Here is a 19048-nt window from a genome sequence, read left to right as displayed (position 1 = left end):
CTTTATTATGCACTGAGACATACATATGAAGGAGACAGAGCCCATACTTTTAATAAATTCACATATTTTTGGATTTTTTAATTATCTTTATTTATTTATTGGATAGACACAGCCAGAAATAGAAAGGGAAGGGGGAGATAGAGAGGAAGAGCGACAGAAAGACACCTACAGCACTGCTTCACCAACCATGAAGCTTTTCCCCTATAGATGGGGACCAGGAGCTAAAATCTGAATCCTTGTGCATTGTAATGTGCATACAGCCAGGTGTGCCACCACCCAGCTCCTTAATTCACATATTTGTTTATTTATTTATTTATTCCCTTTTGTTGCCCTTGTTGTTTCATTGTTGTAGTTATCATTTTGTTGTTATTGATGTCGTCATTGTTGAATAGAACAGAGAGAATGGAGAGAGGAGGGGAAGACAGAGAGGGGGAGAGAAAGATAGACACCTGTAGACCTGCTTCACCGCCTGTGAAGCAACCCCCCTGCAGGTGAGGAGCCAGGGGCTCAAACCGGGATCCTTAGACCGGTCCTTGTGCTTTGTGCCCCCTGCGCTTAACCTGCTGTGCTACCACCTGACTTCTGATTTACATACTTTTAATGGAAAAAAACTCACTAGATGAAGTTAGGTTGTTTTTACTTTGTATCTCAACTTTCTCCTTATTTTATTTTGAAACTATGCTCATCAAGTTTTTGTACACTCCCATCAAACTATTCTTGTTAACTAAATCCAAGTGGTCAAGTCTCAATTTTTTAACTATGAGTAGAATTTGAAATAACTGATCATTTCTTCTTTGAAATATTTTTTTCTGGTTTCCAAAAGGCTGCTCATTCTAGGTTTCCCTCTTTGACTTCTCTCCTGCCTTCTCAGATTTTATATACAGATGTGTAGCATGATTTAATCCTCAATCTGATTCTCTTTATAAAGTTTGCATTTTCAACCAAAGTACTGTCGCCTAGTCTCATGGCTTTGAAAGCCACGTGCTTACTGATAACTACAATATTTATATTTTCAAACTTTCTCCTTTAACTGAAGACATTGTATTACTTGAGTACTATTGTCTAGCATTTCTGCTTAGGAGCTTAATAGGCAATTCAAAAGATATATGCATTGATACAAATTCCTGATTGTTCTTACCCATACTCCCTCTGATCCTACCATAGATTTTTCTTTTTTCATCACAACAAATATTTGACCAATACAAGTTTCTGTGGCCATAAAGGTAAGCTAATGACTAGCATGCATTGCGATAGCTCAGTGTTTAGGCTCTAACAGTTGTTAAACACTTGGAATTTTCTTCCTGTGTAGAAGACTACATATTTAAAGAATAAACTAGTATCAGTAGATGTTTGGCATTGGTCTTGGGAACTGTAAAGTCATTCGTCCAGGTAATTGCATTGGGCTCTATAAGGATATGCTTGCATATCCTCACTATTTCTCTATGTTTATGGAGAGGGATTATTTGCCTGAGTAGATATTTATTTAGCTAATGTGAGATGTTTTTTTTTAAATGTCCAAATGATGTGCTTTTAAATCAGAAGTAAAGTCAATAAAAAACAAAATTGAAAACCAGTTGAGCCGATTTAAATTAAAATCTATATCCCATTACATTTTGTTAAGTTCAGAGCTCTTACTAATATTTTTGCCAATTATATTAAGTTATTTGTAAGTTTAAATGATTGATCTTTTGAGACAGTTGACTGATTCAAAGTTGCTCAGAACTTAACTGTTTTTCCTGTATCCTATGAACACATCATTGTTCTTAAAGAGTACAGTGAGTTAAAGTATTGCAAAGATCAGAAGAAATGTAATATAACAGAGAGATCAATTTTTATTTCTTTAAAATAGTGCATTAAGATTCCCCACTTATTAACTGACCAGCCAACATCTAGAATTGGCTGTAAGATTTAGTTTTAGTGAGTTGAAACAGTAAGTTAAATTTATCTCTCTCAGAAACCATGAAGCGTTATAAAAATGTGAGCTTAAAGTGATTCCCTAGAAGAGTTTTAAATCAAAGTTGAACAGTAATTGTATTTTATTGCCTTTTTTCATAGAGAAGCTTGTCAGAATACCCAGTCTTTAATGTATTTCAACCCACTACACTTGTTTTGAAGTTACATGGTAGAATGACACTATGAAGAATAGTGAATTTCTAAAGTGTATTTTATACTTTTGATTCGAAAATGTCATCAGCGATTTACCAGATTCTAAAAAATAATCTTGGCTTTACTGATGGTACACATATGACATTTATCCTGCCTGTAACGTAATCTTAGCCTGCTCCAAATAGGAAAAGAGCAATGTAGTGACAAATGTAGTAATTAACATCTGGTTTTAGCAAGCCTGCAACAAGAAACATATGCTTGCTATTAAGATAGATTTACCCATTTGGATTTATTTTGACATTTAATTTCTGTTTTAAGAAAATAATATTGCTTAAACTGTGTTAGCATTCCTTATTTTCAGAGACTTAAAGAAATGGGCAGCAATACTGAGAAGAGCTAAAATAAAGCTAAAGTATATACGACCTTGATATATATTTTTAACAGATGTTTATAGGTCTCAGCTAAACTCAAATGTGGGGTATATATTTGTTTAGGCACTGTATTCATTTGCTTCAGTTTTTATTTCATTATGTTGCTCTTTACAAAGACTTGTATTTAATTCCTATCACAACTCTATCAAATGCAGAGTATCTTAAAGAATCAAAAGAAATTTTTGCTACCACAATTATAATTTAGCTTTAGAATGAAACTGTAAATGTTGAAAGAAATGTAGTTACTCTGCATTGGATGGTGGACCTGTTTAGAGTGCACATGTTACCATGCATTAGGATCCAAGTTCAAGCCCCAAATGCCTGCCACAAGGGAAAGCTTCAGGAACAGTAGAGTAGTAGAGACATTCCCTATGTCTGTAGCTATCACTCTCTGTTAAAAAGAAAAAGAAGGGAGTCGGGCTGTAGCGCAGCGGGTTAAGCGCAGGTGGTGCAAAGCACAAGGACCGGCATAAGGATCCCGGTTCGAACCCCGGCTCCCCACCTGCAGGGGAGTTGCTTCACAGGCGGTCAAGCAGGTCTGCAGGTGTCTATCTTTCTCTCCTCCTCTCTGTTTTCCCCTCCTCTCTCCATTTCTCTCTGTCCTATCCAACAACGACAACAACAATAATAACTACAATAATAAAACAACAAGGGAAACAAAAGGGAATAAATAAATAAATAAAATATATATTTAAAAAAAAAGAAAAAGAAAAGAACAGGCAAACAGAAAACCCTCATCACGACATCACTCCATAATTCATCTAGCCAGTGGGATTCATTTTACTTTTCAAAACCAAAGGGATTGAAGTTTGCATCTGAAAAGCATTTAGCACTGATCTCTGACTTATTTATTTTTATATCTTACCACATAGTAAGGTATACATTCTACAGAGTAAGCTTTTTTTTTTGCCTCTTACTGTCATATTTAATTTCTGTTCATGTCTGGTTTTATCAACATACTACAAACTCATTGATAATAAAGTATCTCATGAATTACTTTAATCTTTTCGTCTTGTTCTCTGCAGTTAACTAATGCTATTACACTGTTATTCATAGTAAGAGCTCAATAATAATTCCAATATTAATAAAACTAAATACAGTGATATAAATTATTTTAAAGTTATATATGTAATATCTAAGAAAAGGATGCAGATTTTGAGACTAGACATAATTGCATTGTTTTTGTTTCCTATACTGCCAACTAATGAATAACTGTAAAAAGAAAAAAAATTGTTTTTAGAGAATAATTTTCCCTAGGACAGAGATGAGAACTATTCTTTCATGAGTATTCAAGACAAATATTATGAATATATTTTAAATCTCTTATGAGAAAAACGCATTGGTATAAACACTTCTCAGCCATTGATACCATTTAAATAATAAATTATTTATGCTGCATCCCTGCTTTAGACATTTCAGTGTATGCAGAGATGACTTTGTTAATATCTATTAGGAAAGAGAACTACTTCAATAACAGAGTTTGAAAAAAATCTCAAAATAACATTATTTACTTAGAATTAAATTTGTGATTTTTAAGGCCAGTAATGTTTCATCTAGCTAATTTTGAAATGAAGTTTTTTATTTCTTGAATATAATCAAATTGAATCCATGCAGAGCCCATTGACAGATGCAGACACATAAAACTTTCACTATGACTAATCCATTTGAAAATAATTCAACACTGACCATATTACACATCACAGAAAACCTGGGTGATTAGTCAGGTCACACTTCAAATCAATGCTAATAAGCACTTGATGGCATCCTGTCAAATTATTATTGTTCTGTCACTGTGTAATCCATATAACAAGATTTATATCAAGACCTTTGAAGTTTCTTGAGTATAAGGAATGGAAAGTCTAGTGTGTGAAGTCATGAAAGTCTGACACATACCAAAATAGACAAAAATACTGAGAGCATCCATGTCTGGTTTAGCTTTCTAGAGCAGAATCCTTCAAATTTAAGTGTGTATTAGAGTCTCATGGGTTATTAGAAAACAGGAAAGATATCTAGATAGCACCTTTAATCTACAGAACCAGAATATTTAGGAATAGAACTTCAGAACATACTTTCTGAAACGTCCCCAAATTATTCTGAAATACTTTCTCACAGCGGTACTAATTTGGCTTCCCTTTTCAGAGGGTATCCAGTGTAACCTATCAACAAACACTGACTGAATGGCTGAGATAGCATGCCAGTGCCCTTGCTTAATTTGTGTTGATTTTATTTTTTTGCTAATATAGCACTACTTTATTTCACAGAACTGAAATAACAACACCTAAATGAGATGGAAGATTTTATTGTACTTGAGAGATTCATCACCTGTAATATTCTATTGGATATATAAATGCAGTAGTCTGAATTCATGCACATGCAAAGTATCTGTAAGCTATTGCTTATTACAGAGAAGCATCCTTATTGTTGGACACTATTTTCAGCAATTATTCCATCACTGTATCCAGTTTCTCTAGTGCATGAGTCTGTCCCCATACTGAACATATTCTGTTCACTTCCTTCTCTTTCCTCATAAAAGATGTCCCAATTTTATAAAGCATATTGCAAATATGTGTGTGGATAACCAGTGGAACCTGTTTCTTCAGCTGGCAACAAGTAGAACTCTAAATACCCTCCTTTACCAAGTGAGAGGTCTCTGGCTTGAGGTTCCTGTGGGATTACGCATGGTAGAAAGGAAAATTATCAAAATTACATTAACTTTTACTTTGTAACCTCATCCAAGTTTTTTTCAAAACCTTCCATCTTTCTACAATTTGTAAAACTTTTATTACTTATTAGTGTAGTAGTTTCTGTGTGAAACATATGCATAAATAAATTATGTGTTTTGGAGGCATGAACTAGTTTCTTTGGAAAAAAAAAAAAAAAGAAACAACCTGGTAGAATAAATAAGAGACTGGTGCTAAATGTTTTTCAGATGCAAACTTCAATTCCTTAGATTTTTAAAAGTTAAAGAAATCCCATTGGCAAATATGTATTAATGATTATGTTACTATTCATGTAAAATATTCATTAACAATTGATGAGGTTATAACTGGATGACTATCATCATTGAGTTCTCTACACTTCAGAACAAGAGAAAAGCATGTAAGTACTAAGTTCTTTGCTCTTGAAGAGGCTTTTGTTTTTCCTTTTCTGTCTAGCACACTTTTCCCTCAGTTTATATGTACCAACTCGTTTGTCCTTAAATGGCAACTTGAATTCCATGCTCTCTGAGATGCCTTCTCTTCCTCACTCAGAACTGAGTTAAGTATCTCTATTTAAGTACTCAGGCGCTTGTGTGCTTTGGTAGAAAACAGTTTTTCCAGCTGAGAGCTACCAGCCTGAAAATAATATTATAGCAGTGCTGTTGAGGCTTATTTGATTGCTTAAAACAAACAATAGTATAGTAGAATCTCTGAGTACTTACTGTAATGGAGGCCAAATGTCTGACCATATCTAAACTGGGGAAAAACTGGTATGGAGGGAACAAAGCTGTCTCCACTGTGAGATCATGGAGATGTGGAATTCATTTACGTAACAGCACCCTGGAGGACTTTACAAACAGACTGATGGGCCCCCATCTACAATGCTGCTGATTTTATAGATTTAGGATAGAGTTAATTATTTTTTGTAAGTTTTCAGGTGAGGTTCTGAGCATAGTCCAGGAACCCTGCTTTGAGAACCACTAGCCCTAGTTACTGGTGACAAGAATTTAACTATGTATGTATGTATGTATGTATGTATGTGTGTGTATATATGTCTGCATAATTTATTTCCAGAAAACTGCACAGCTCAGGGTAGTACTGGGCATTATGTTCTCTCTCCTGCCTTGGTGATAGAAATTTAAACTTGGGAGTGGGGTGGTAGCGCAGCGGGTTAAGCATAGGTGGCACAAAGTGCAAGGACCGGCAAAGGATCCCGGTTCCAGCCCCCAGCTCCCCACCTGCAGGGGAGTCACTTCACAAGCGGTGGAGCAGGTCTGCAGGTGTCTTTCTCTCCCCCTCTTTTGTCTTCCCCTCCTCTCTTCATTTCTCTCTGTCCTATCCAACAACAATGACATCAATAACAACAATAACTACAACAATAAAACAGCAAGGGCAACAAAAGGGAATAAACAAATAAATAAATATAAAACTAATAAAAAAAGAAAGAAATTTAAACTCTCTGGGGGGTGTAGGGTAGCACAGCAGGTTAAGCGCACATGATGCAAAGCGCAAAGATGGGCATAGGAATCCTGGTTTGACCCTGGGGCTCCGTACCTGCAGGGTACGTACATGCTTCACAGGTGGTGAAGCATGTCTGCAGGTGTCTATCTTTCTCTCCCCCTCTCTGTCTTCCCCTCCTCTCTAGATTTCTTTTTGTTCTATCCAAGGACAGCAATAACAACAGCAAGGGCAGCAAAAGAGAAAAAAGTGGCCTCCAGGAGCCCTGGATTCCTAGTGCCGGCACCGAGCCCTCCCCGCAATAACCCTGGAGGCAAAAAGAAAAGAAATTTAAACACCCCATCCCTTTCTTCTGACTATGTTCGACTTAATGTAGTCATTACTGACAATTCTAACCTTACATTCCTATAATTAATAGAAACCCTCTGATCTAGATTCTGGGATTTTCTTCTCTTAACTAAGTCTTTTCATCATTAAGCCATCCTGGAAGGTATAGTGATAAGTCAGTGGTTCTGAATCAGTGGCCTCTTTCACTCATAGGAAACAATGCTTGAATACATTATTTAACATATTGTATTCTTAAAATTTCAGTAAGATATTTCAAAAATTCAAACAACAATTGCCTAATTAATATCACCTAATTTTTTTTCCCAAGTCCCAAGTACAGATAGAAAGGTTGTTGAATAGACGATTAAGAAAAGCAGGATTCAGGGCTGGGTGGTGGTACAACCAGTAAAATGCATAAGGTACTACTTGCTAGACCCTGGGTTTGGGCCCCCACTCCCTATACACAGGAGGGGAAACTTCATGAGTGATGAAGCAGGCTGCAAGTGTCTCTCTTTCTGTCTGTCTCTCCCCCTCTCTTGCCCTATTTCTCTCTATCATAATAAATAAAAGTGAAAAATAAAGACTAAAATAGCCATCAGAAGTGATGGTGTTGTTGTGCAGGCACCAATTCCTAGCAATAAACCTGGTGGCAGAGAAAAGGATGGAAGGAGGGAAGGAGGGAGGGAGGGAAAGGAAAATACAGTCTCAGTTGAATCTCAGTTATAGTTTAAATTATTGCTCTCCTGCTACAATATATAAAATGTACTTTAAAAATACATAAGTGCATACAGTTGTTATTATATATGTATTCCTTAGGTCCAAATATGATCCAGTTGATGTTGGCATTTAGTGAAGAGTCAGAGTTCAGGAATATGCAATTAGGTATGAATCATAGTTGCATTTAGGACAAAAGAGAAGAAGAGGAGGGGAAGGAGGAGCATTCTAGGGATAGCAGAGCAGCGGGGTAAAGCTCAAGGACCTACAAAATGATCCCAGTTCGAGCCTCCGGCTCCCCACCTGCAGGGGAGTCTTTTCACAGGCGGTGAAGCAGGTCTGCAGGTGTCTATCTTTCTCTCCCCCTCTCTGTCTTCCCCTCCTCTCTTCATTTATTCTGTCCTATACAACAATGACAACATCAGTAACAACAACAATAATAACTACAACAACAATGAAAAAGAACAAGGGCAACAAAAAGGAAAATAAATAGTTAAAAAAAATCAGAAGATAAGTACTTCCATTTCTGTTTGTTTGTTTTGTTTTAGCATAACCTGGTCAACCATGGGTATGCTGTTAATAAGTATACTGACAGTCAGAATTATATGTAGCTTATGATTGGAGTGTAGGGGGGGGGGTCTTTGCTTTTAAAATGAAGCTTTCTGGAGTAAACTTCAGTGCAGTAGCAACCCTTCTGTCCTTCAGTCTCTATGTATCTGAAAAAAATTGTCTCCAAACAATGAAAGCCAGCGGGGGAAAAATGCTACTTGTTGGCTGACATGGTTAATATGGAAGAGAGATCTCAGTAATGACACTGAAATCACTTTAGGTATGTATACTAACTAAAATATTTCACAAGGTGTCTCTATTCTTGCACCAAAAGACCCGCTAGGCCTTGAACCCTCTCTTGTAGGGGATAATCTCCTAGACAAATTCCTAAAGGATGCCATGCCCCTCTAAGAACTCTGGAGGATTCTGTCACTGAAGGAGACCAGTCACTGAAGGAGGACCAGTCACTGAAACTTCGCATTTGCCTCAGGGAAGCCTTTTGTGCAAGTTAGTGACAGGAATACATAACAGTAATGAGAACCAGAGCTTCTATAAGCATTGAAAAGTCCTGTCAGCTTTCTGCATGCACAGATTATATGACTCACATAAGAAAGGGGTTAGGTTGGAAATAAACAATTTTAGTAATCACTGGAATATGTTGTAGACAAAGAACCATACTTTAACAAAGGAATGGAAAGAAGGAAGTCATAAAGAACAAAAACAAATAATACAATAAAAAGGACAATAAATCCCACTTTTCATACTTTATAAATATTACTGAAATTCATAATCCTCTGGCAACAATGATTAGGAGATAACGTGAAATTTCAAGAATGCACATCTTTTCAGACCTTATAAATGTTTTAAAAGTGGGATATTTGAATGATTTTATGCCAATGAACCTAGCACAAATTCATGGAGAATTATACTAAATGCTATTTATATTAAATAAATAGAATATCTGATGTGTCCTATAGTTCTTAAATAAATGGAATATCAAGACCTAGGTGGGTTCTCAAATTAAAGAAATAAAGCCAATATTGTATGAACATTTCTAGAAAGTAGGCTAGAAAGAAAGCATTCTTCTTTTATTTTTTTCAAGTAGTATTGTGAGAACAGTATACTTTTACTTCTGAAACCTGGTGAAGACATTTTATGAAAGAAAAAAAGCAAGATAGTCTCTGTCACAGGTGACATTTGAAGAAAAAAAAGATGCAAAGTCAAATTCAGCTAAGTGAAAATATGATATACACCATTTTTGTATGGCAGTCTCACTGACAATTTCAAACATGGATGAAGTGTTTAAAATTTGAATCATTATTCATTACAGATGATAACAGAATTAGTCATTACCTATAATGCTGAATAGAGCACATCCTATTGTCCAGAAATTCTATGTATATTAACCACATTTGTGCAGTAAGTCATACATGTAATATATGCATACCCCTGCTAAACAACCGACATGCCAATCAGCAGATTATTGGATGAGAAAGAGATGCTATGTACACACAGTGGAATAGTCCTGGACCTAGAATTTAGCATGCTGTGTGCAATAATTCAGATTGAGAAAGACACAGCACTGTATGACTTCACTCATTTGTGGCAAAAAGAGGGAAATTAAAATAAAAGCAAATTTTAGAATACATGAACAAAATTCTATTTACCAGAAAAAAAGGGCAAATATCATAATAGATGGGATGAAAGGGGTCACCTGTATGGTAAGAGACAAAGTTTAAGGGAAGAGCATAATGTAGTATATACAGACTATGATCCTACTCCAGTGAAGGGACCAGGTTCTCTCATCATTATGAGGATATTGTTTCTGGTTTAGTTCCTTACAACTCTCCTAGGCTTAGCTCTCGCTCTTAACAACATGACCCTCACATCTTTGCTGATTATAATCATCTCACAGCTTTCTCACAAGAATGCTGAGAGCCAGTTGAATTATATCCTTGCACTTGTTCATAACCCCTGTGATGAACAGTATAATGGCCATCCAAAATGCTCACATCCTAATCCTCAGGCCACCTTAATTTACAGAGCAAAAAGGATTTCACAGTTAAGAATCCTGAAGTGGAGAGATCATCCTGGTTTACCCAAGTGGGCCCAGAATGTTCACACAAGAAGGGTCAGAGTTAGGAGCAGAGGAGATGTGAGGAACAGAGACAGGTTGGAGTGTCACTGGAGGCAAGTGGCCCAAAGAAAAGATTGCAGGCAATCTCTGAAATTTGAAAAGGGCAAGGAAAGAGTAGTTTTCATAGGATTCAAAGACTCAGTCCATGGACACATTGAGTTAAATTCTATACATCCCACTTTCAAACTTCTGATCTTCAATACTGAAAGAAAATAGACGTGTGTTGCTTGAAGTTACCAGGTTTGTAGTAATCTGTCACAGAGGTAATAGGATTTTACTAGGGTTCTTTTCTTTTTTCTCTCCTGACCTTTCCTGGATTGTTTGGCTCTTCTTGAAACATTTCTGCAGACCAACACTATTAATTCCCACTTAGTGGCAAAGACTAGGTTCTACTATTTTCCTGTCCTTGAAACCTTCTAGTAATCACAGTCAGAAATATTTTTACTCTTCTGAAACACAAGCACATGCAGTGAGACTGATAGTCCACTTCAGTTGATTCAAGTTTGAGTTTCTTCACAATTTTTTTCTGTTTCACAATTTTCTGCCGTAGGATCTTATACACATTAGGTGTGCACCTTTGTTCAATGACAGTAGGGCTCAGAGAACATTATCATTAAGTATTTGGGGGGGAAAGCATAAGTATGCTTTTAATAGTAACTCATAAAGGTCGATATGCTATAGAAAATAGAAAAGTAAATTGTCACATACATTTGCAACTTCTTGTGCTCCGTTTAGTATCTGTTCCATGTAATGATTTAGATCTCTGAATCTTTTGTGATCTGAATTTGTAAATGGTAAATGCCACCAGTGAGGAAACCTGTTTGAGAAGGGGGAAACATGTGTTTTTGTTAGTTTGAAAATTGACCTCTGCATTTCAGAAATGTTTGTGAATTTTCAACTACATCAGATAATAAGGAACAAAGAACACATTTTTAAAAACAATAGAACACATGATAAATAATGGGAATTTCATTAGCATGCCTGTGGTTAATTGTGATATTTTATTTTTAATAAAATATTATTATAATTTATTAATAAAATTAATTTTATTAATGATATAGTACCATTTATTTTAATGCTAATCTAATTTAACAGATTAAATTAATATATATGTTCTTTCTTATTTACTGAAGACCACACATTTTGTTCTTTAAATCCTTGCAGTGGAGCTTAATACTTTCTGAAGTTGATTCGTAATTTTTCAGAAAGGTCAGATCACATAGTTTCTTCAGGGTTCACTAGAGACACTGTTACACTGATAAATTAAACATTTCACCAAGTGACATATTGTTCCATGTGGTCTTAGTCTTTCAGAACAAAGTAGCAATTTCCCCAGTCTGACTTGCAGAATTTCCTCTGTACTATCTGATGATTCATCGTGATGGTTTAGACATGATTAAGGCCAATTATTAGGTGGGATAATCCATTAATGGGTAGCCTTTGACAACCTATTTTGCTGGCTAAATATATATTTTTAGGAATTATGTAGCTACTTCTTTTGAAGTTCTGCTGCTTCATTTTTTAGTTTTCCTTCTTCTGTACAGACCTTTTCAACTGAAGAAAGAATGTGGGGGTTAGGGGAGTCTTGTCAACAAGTATACAGAAAATGCATGACAACTACTGGCTATTCTATCCATGGCTTCTGTTGGAATGTCACAAAAGTCCAAAATTATATATTTATTTATTATATGTCACCAGGATTGTCACTGAGGCTCTATGCCTGCACTGTGATCTCTCTGCTCCTGACAGCTGTATTATTTCCCTTTTATTTTTCTGATAGAAAGAAAAAAGAGTGAGGCAGAAAAGGAAGGAATGGGGCCAGGAAGAAAGACACCTGTAGCCCTGCTCCAACATTCATGAACCCCTCCCCCCCACACCTCTTCCAGAATGGTGGTTAGGGTTTTTTTTTTTCCAAATGTTTTAATTATTTTTTACTGTTTAAAATGTTTTGCCTCCAGGGTTATTGCTGGGGCTCAGTGCCTGCACTGCGAATCCACTGCTCCTGGCGGCCATTTTTTTTCCCATTTTTGTTGCCCTTGTTATTATTGTTGTTGATAGGACAGAGAGAAATCAAGAGAGGAGGGGAAGACAGAGAGGGGGAAAGATAGACCTGCTTCACTGCTTGTGAAGCAGCCCTCCCCTGCAGGTGGGGAGCTGGGGACTGGAACTGGGATCTCTGGTCTTTGTGCTTTGCATCACATGTGCTTAACCTGCTGCTCTGCTGCCCGCCCAATCCCCGGTTAGGGGGTTTGAGCCCCTATTGTCACACATAGTAAAATAGATGCTCTATCAGATGTGTCCCCTCTCAGACCCTATATTTATATGGGAAGGAAATCCATGTTTCTGGAGCAGATTGACTTTAAAGATTATTGATTTTAGGGATTTTTTTTTCTCTTTTCTTTTTTTCTACCAGATGCATCGCTGGGGCTGAGTCCTGGCACTCTGAATCCACTACTGGTGGCCATTTTCTTTTTCTCATTTTCCTATTTTTTATTTGACAGTACAAGGAAAATTTGAGAGGGGAGGATGAGAAAGAGACACCTACATGCCTGCTTCATTGCTCACAAAGCATCCCCCCCCTGCAGGTGGGGAATGGGGCTTGAACCCGGGTCCTTGCATATGGTAATAGATGTGCTTAGCCAGGAGCTCCAGTGACACAGTTGGTTAGTGCAGTACTTATACAGATGTGCTTAGCCAGGTGCACCACCACCTGGCCCCCATTTTAAGGAAAATTTCTATGCCTTGTAAGCTCTTAGAAGGTACACAGGAGTACAGAGAGTCCATTGTGAAGACCTGAGATGACTCATTTGGATTTTACTCTTCATAATGCTAACTTTCTGATCACACTTTCCAGATATAGTTAACTGAACTCTTCTAAGTCTTCTCTCAGTGATTTAGAAGTCAGAGGAAATCTCGCTCTCATCCTTCATTTATACGCAGAGCCATGAGCCTGGTCTCCTTTGGGACTGTCAGCATACAAATGCTGTTCAGAGCTCATAGAACTAAGTATTCCTCCCCTTCACACATTGCTTGAATAGTTTTTAAAAATCAATCCAGGTACCATTTATGAGGTACTAATTATTCTACAGAGCAGAATTCTAACTAACACTGAAAATTGAGGGAAGATATATACACAGAGATGACTTGCACCTTTAATGCTTTGCAAGATATGCTAGCTAATACATATCAGATAAATGTACAAAATAAATAGGCGAGAAATGTTATGCATGTACAAACTATTTTATTTACTGTCAAATATAAAACATTAACTCCCCAATAAATAAATTAAAAAGAAATAAATAGGCAAAAGATATTGGAAACCAAAAAGCCAATTAATGGGGGTAAACTTATGCTTTTAGATAAAAAATTAGTAAGGTCTGATGGCAATGAATATGTGCCAACCTTAGAGCCAAATGTTATATTTTTTTAAATCTATATCTTTTTTTTTAACTCTTCTCCCTAGTTATTCTATTGTTGTTACTTTTAGCAAATAGTAAAGCTGATATTGCTGTCAAAATTTTCGACATCAGCATTCCTTCCCTTTTAATCTCTTATAAGTGTTCTTACTTGTTGACTTCCAGATGTTTAAAGTATCTGCTTTTCAAAATCTCTGTGGCAACTGAGTAGTTTTTTCCTGGACATGAACTCCCTCATCTGCATTACTGCATATATCTCTCAATCCATTCATAGCTCTGCACTGAATTTGTCTAGTCCAAAACTGACTACATGTTGAAAGTCTAGTAAGAAAACTATGTGTACTGAGCAAGTTGTGGTATATATACACAATGGAATACTACTCAGCTATAAAAAATGGTGACTTCACCGTTTTCAGCCGATCTTAGATGGACCTTGAAAAATTCATGTTAGGGGGCCAGACGGTGGCGCACCTGGGTAAGCACACACACTGCAGTGCACAAGGACCCAGGTTCGAGCCCCCGGTCCCCACCTGCAGGGGGGAAGCTTCACAAGTGGTGGAGCAGGGCTGCAGAGGTCTCTCTGTCTCTCTCCCTCTCTATCACCCCCTTCCCTCTAGATTTCTGTCTGTATCCAATAAAAAATTTTTTTAAAAATTCATGTTAAGTGAAATAAGTCAGAAGCAGAAGGATGAATATGGGATGAACTCACTCTGAAGCAGAAGTTGAAAAACAAGATCAGAAGAGAAAACACAAGCAGAACCTGAACTGGAATTGGTGTATTGCACCAAAGTAAAAGACTCTGAGGTAGGTGGGGGGGGGGGGAAAGAATACAGGTCCAAAAAGGATGATAAAGGACCGAGTGGGGGTTGTACTATTATATGGAAAACTGACAATTGTTATGCATGTAGAAACTATTGTATTTATTGTCGAATGTAAAACATTAATTCCCCAGTAAAGAAATTAAAAGGAAATAAATGGTCATGCTTGACATACTTTGTACACATAGATTTTTTTAAATTTCTTTATTGGGGAATTAATGTTTTACATTCAACAGTAAATACAATAGTTTGTACATGCATAACATTTCCAAGTTTTCTATTTAACAATACAATCCCCACTAGGTCCTCTGTCAACCTTTTTGAACTTGTATTCTCTCCGCCCACCCCCTCCCCCAGAGACTTTTACTTTGGTGCAATACACCAATTCCAGTTCAGGTTCTACTTGTATTTTCTCTTCTGTTCTTGTTTTTCAACTTCTGCCTGAGAGTGAGATCATCCCATATTCATCCTTCTGTTTCTGACTTATTTCACTCAACATGATTTTTTAAGGTCCATCCAAGATCGGCTGAGAACAGTGAAATCACTGTTTTTAATATCTGAGTAGTATTCCATTATGTATATAAACCACAACTTGCTCAGCCACTCATCTGTTGTTGGACACCTAGGTTGCTTCCAGTTTTTGGCTATTACAAATTGTGCTGCTAAGAACATATGTGTACACAGATCCTTTTGGATGGGTGTGTTGGGTTCTTTAGGATATATCCCCAGGAGAGGAATTGCAGTATCATAGGGTAGGTCCATTTCTAGCCTTCTGAGAGTTCTCCAGACTGTTCTCCACAGAGGCTGGATCAACTGACATTCCCATCAGCAGTGTAGGTTACCTTTGACCCCACAACCTCTCCAGCATTTGTTGCTGTTACTTATTCTGATGTATGACAGTTTCACAGGAGTGAAGTGGTATCTCATTGTTGTCTTTATTTGCATTTCTCTTACAATCAAAGACTTAGAGCATTTTTTCATGTGTTTCTCGACCTTTGGATCTCTTCCATGGTGAATATTCTGTCCATGACCTCTCGCCATTTTTGGATTGGCTTATTTGTTCTCTTGTGGTTGAGTTTGGCAAGCTCATCATATATTTTGGTTATTAGCCTCTTGTCTGATATATGGCATGTAAATATCTTCTCCCATTCTGTGAGGGGTCTCTTGGTTTGGGTAGTGGTTTCTTTTGCTGTGCAGAAGCTTTTTAATTTGATGTAGTCCCATAGGTTTATGCTTGCCTTAGTCTTCTTTGTAACTGGATTTGTTTCATTGAAAATGTCTTTAAAATTTATGCACAAAAATAGTTTCTGGTCTGACATCCAAGTCCTTGATCCACTTGGAATTTACCTTTGTATTTGGTGAAATACAGTGGTTCAGTTTCATTCTTCTGCATGTTTCAACCCATTTTTTCCAACACTATTTGTTGTAGAAACTCTGCTCCCCCCATTTTATAGTCTGGGCACCTTTGTGAAAGATTAGATGTCCATAGGTGTAGGGGCTTACTTCTGGGCTCTCAATTCTATTCCACTGGTCAGTGTGTCTATTCATGTTCCAGTGCCAAGCAGTTTTGATGACAACAGCCCTATAATAAATACAATTTGAGATCTGGGAGTGTTATGTCTCTATTTCTGTTCTTTCTTCTCAAGATTGTTTTGGCAATTCTAGGTCTTTTCTGGTTCCAGATAAACATTTGTAGCGTTTGTTCCATTCTTTTAAAAATTGTGGTTGGGATCTTGATGGGGATAGCACTAAATTTGTATGTGGCCCTGGGTAGAATATTCATTTTGATTATGTTAATTTTTCCAACCCATGAACATGGAATATCTTTCCACTTCTTTGTGTCTTTTTTCAATTTCCTTGAGTAGTGACTCATAAGTTTCAGTATAAAAGTCTTTCACTTCTTTGGTTAGGTTTATTATTAGATATTTGATTGTTTTTGTTGCTATAGTAAAGGGAATTGATTTCTGGATTTTAACTTCTAACTTAGTGTTTGCATAGAGGAATGCCACAGACTTTTGAATGTTAATTTTGTAACCTGACACCTTACTGTATTGTCTGATGATTTCCAAAAGCTTTTGCTGGATTCCTTAGGGTTTTCTATATATGCTATCATGTCATATGCAAATAGGGGAAGTTTGACTTCTTCTCTTCCAATGTGTATAAATTTAATTCCTTGCTCCTGCCTGATTGCTATGGCAAGAACTTCCAACAGTATGTTGAATAGTAATGGTGATAGTGGGCATCCCTGTCTAGTACCTGATCTGAGTGGAAATGTTTCCAGTTTTTCACCATTGAGTATGTTGTTGGCTGTAGGTTTGCTATATATAAACTCCACCATCTTCAGGAATTTTCAATTTATTCCCCTTTTTTGAAGTGTTTTGCTCATAAATGGATGTTGTATTTTGTCAAAGGCTTTCTATGCATCTGTTGATATGACCATGTGGTTTTGGTCTTGCTTTTATTGATGTGGTGGAAGGGTGACCATTTACTTTATTAAAGGGTCATTTACTTGATACATATCCTGATATAGATCATGATAACATTTGATTTACTTAGGTGTCAAAGTTTAATTTTCCATTGTTTTTCACTCTACACTGAAGTCTCTGACCAAAATTTAACCAGTTCTTAATGGTGAGTTCTAGAAGTATATTTAGGGGCTGGTCATTAACACCCTTGGTAGAGTCCATATGCTATATAGTCTACAGGAGCCAGGGTTCAAACCCCTGGTCCCCACCTGCAGGGGGACGCTTCATGAGCTATGAGACAGTGTTGCAGATCTCTCTTTCTATTTCTCCTTTATCCCCCCCATAAATTTATTTCTACCTGTTTCTATCCGTGTGTGTGTGTGTGTGTGTGTGTGTGTCTGTGTGTGTGAGGGGGTTAAGGTATCATCGCACAATGCATCACAATATGTGAATATAATTTTATCCTGTCCCAGGACCCCACAGACCTTTCCCACCCCAGCCTCTCCCTCTTTCCCCTAAGTCTTTTGCTTTGATGTAATACACCACACCTAGTCCATCTTTCATTTCATGTTTTCCCTCCCTGTCTCGCTTTATCAAGTCCTGCTTATAAGTTAGATCATTTGGTATTTGTCCTTCTCTTTTTGGCTTATCTCACTTCACATGTCCTCTAATTCTATCCAAGATATGTCAAAGGTGATGAACCTATTCTTTAAAAAAAAATATATATATATATATATATAATATATATATATATATATATTATATATATAGTTTTTTCAGCCACTCATCTGTTGTTGTACATCCAGGTTTTGACTATTACAAACTGAGCTGCTATGAATCTAGGTATGTATAGATATCTTCTGACAGGCGTTTTTGTTTCCTTTGGGTAAACCCCCAGGAAAGAAATGTTAGATTATAGGGTAGATCTAGTTCGTGTATTCTGAGAAATCTCCAGGCTGTTTTACACAAAGGTTGGACCAATGTACACTCCTACCAGCAGTGCAAAAGTATCCTCTTTTCCCCACATCACCACAACATTTGTTGTTACTGTCTTTTCCAATGTATAACATTCTCACAGGTATATCATAATACCTCACTGTTGTCTTTAATAGACATTTTCTGAGTTCGGGCAGTAGTGCATCTGGTTAAGCACAGTTATCACCATGAACAAAGACCTGAGTTCCAGCCACTGATCCCCACCTGCAGGATGGATGCTTCATGAACATCCTCTCCCTTCCCCTCTCAGTTTCTTCCTGTCCTGTCAAATAAAATCAAATCAAATAAAATAAAATAGCCTCTGGGAGCAGTGGATTCGTAGTACCAGCATGGAGCCCTAGTAATAATTTTGGTTGCAATATAAATAAATAAATAAATAAATAAATAAATAAATTATTTTAAAAGAAGTATATTTATACAGAAGTTATATAACTATATCTTCAGTTTTCTTATTAATGTTTTCCAGTTATAGCATGAACAGAAAGCAATGACTTTTGAGACTGTTGAATACACTATAAACTAGATTTAGCTAATCCATGTCAAAATTAATGGCGACAGAAATAAGTTGAGCTTAAATTGTTAACTAATATATTATTCACTATATTAGTGAATATATTTTTGTTTGGATTTTTTTCCCCCAGGGTTGTCACTGGGGTTTGATGCCTGCATCATGAATCCACTGCTTCAGGAGTGGATTTTTTCCATTTTGTTGCCCTTCTTGTTGTTACTGTTATTATGGTTATAGTTGTTGTTATTGTTGTTGGATGGGACAAAGAGAAATGGAGAGAGGAGGGGAAGACAGGGATAGGGAGAGAAAGACACTTGCAGACCTACTTCACCGCCTGTGAAGCGACAACCCTGCAGTTGGGGAGTCAGGGGCTCGAACCAGGATCCTTATGCCTTGCACTATGTGCACTCAACCTGCTGGACTA

The 19048-nt window shown here is 36.8% G+C and overlaps 1 protein-coding gene across 2 annotated transcripts in view; it reads right to left on the bottom strand.

Annotated features, from left to right (window-relative positions):
- The window catches only part of PIK3C2G (phosphatidylinositol-4-phosphate 3-kinase catalytic subunit type 2 gamma), a 361732-nt gene that overhangs the window by 51079 nt on the left and 291605 nt on the right, over positions 1 to 19048 (bottom strand). For both annotated transcript variants that reach the window (XM_060194432.1, XM_060194433.1), the window contains exon 29: positions 11130 to 11238. In XM_060194432.1, coding sequence (XP_060050415.1) covers positions 11130 to 11238 — 109 coding nt within the window. The remainder of the gene's footprint in view (positions 1 to 11129; positions 11239 to 19048) is intronic.

Source organism: Erinaceus europaeus, chromosome 7, assembly GCF_950295315.1.
Source record: "Erinaceus europaeus chromosome 7, mEriEur2.1, whole genome shotgun sequence".
NCBI lineage: Eukaryota > Metazoa > Chordata > Mammalia > Eulipotyphla > Erinaceidae > Erinaceus > Erinaceus europaeus.
The sequence above is the reverse complement of the archived record's forward strand: the minus strand, read 5'-3'. Positions and strand labels throughout refer to the sequence as shown.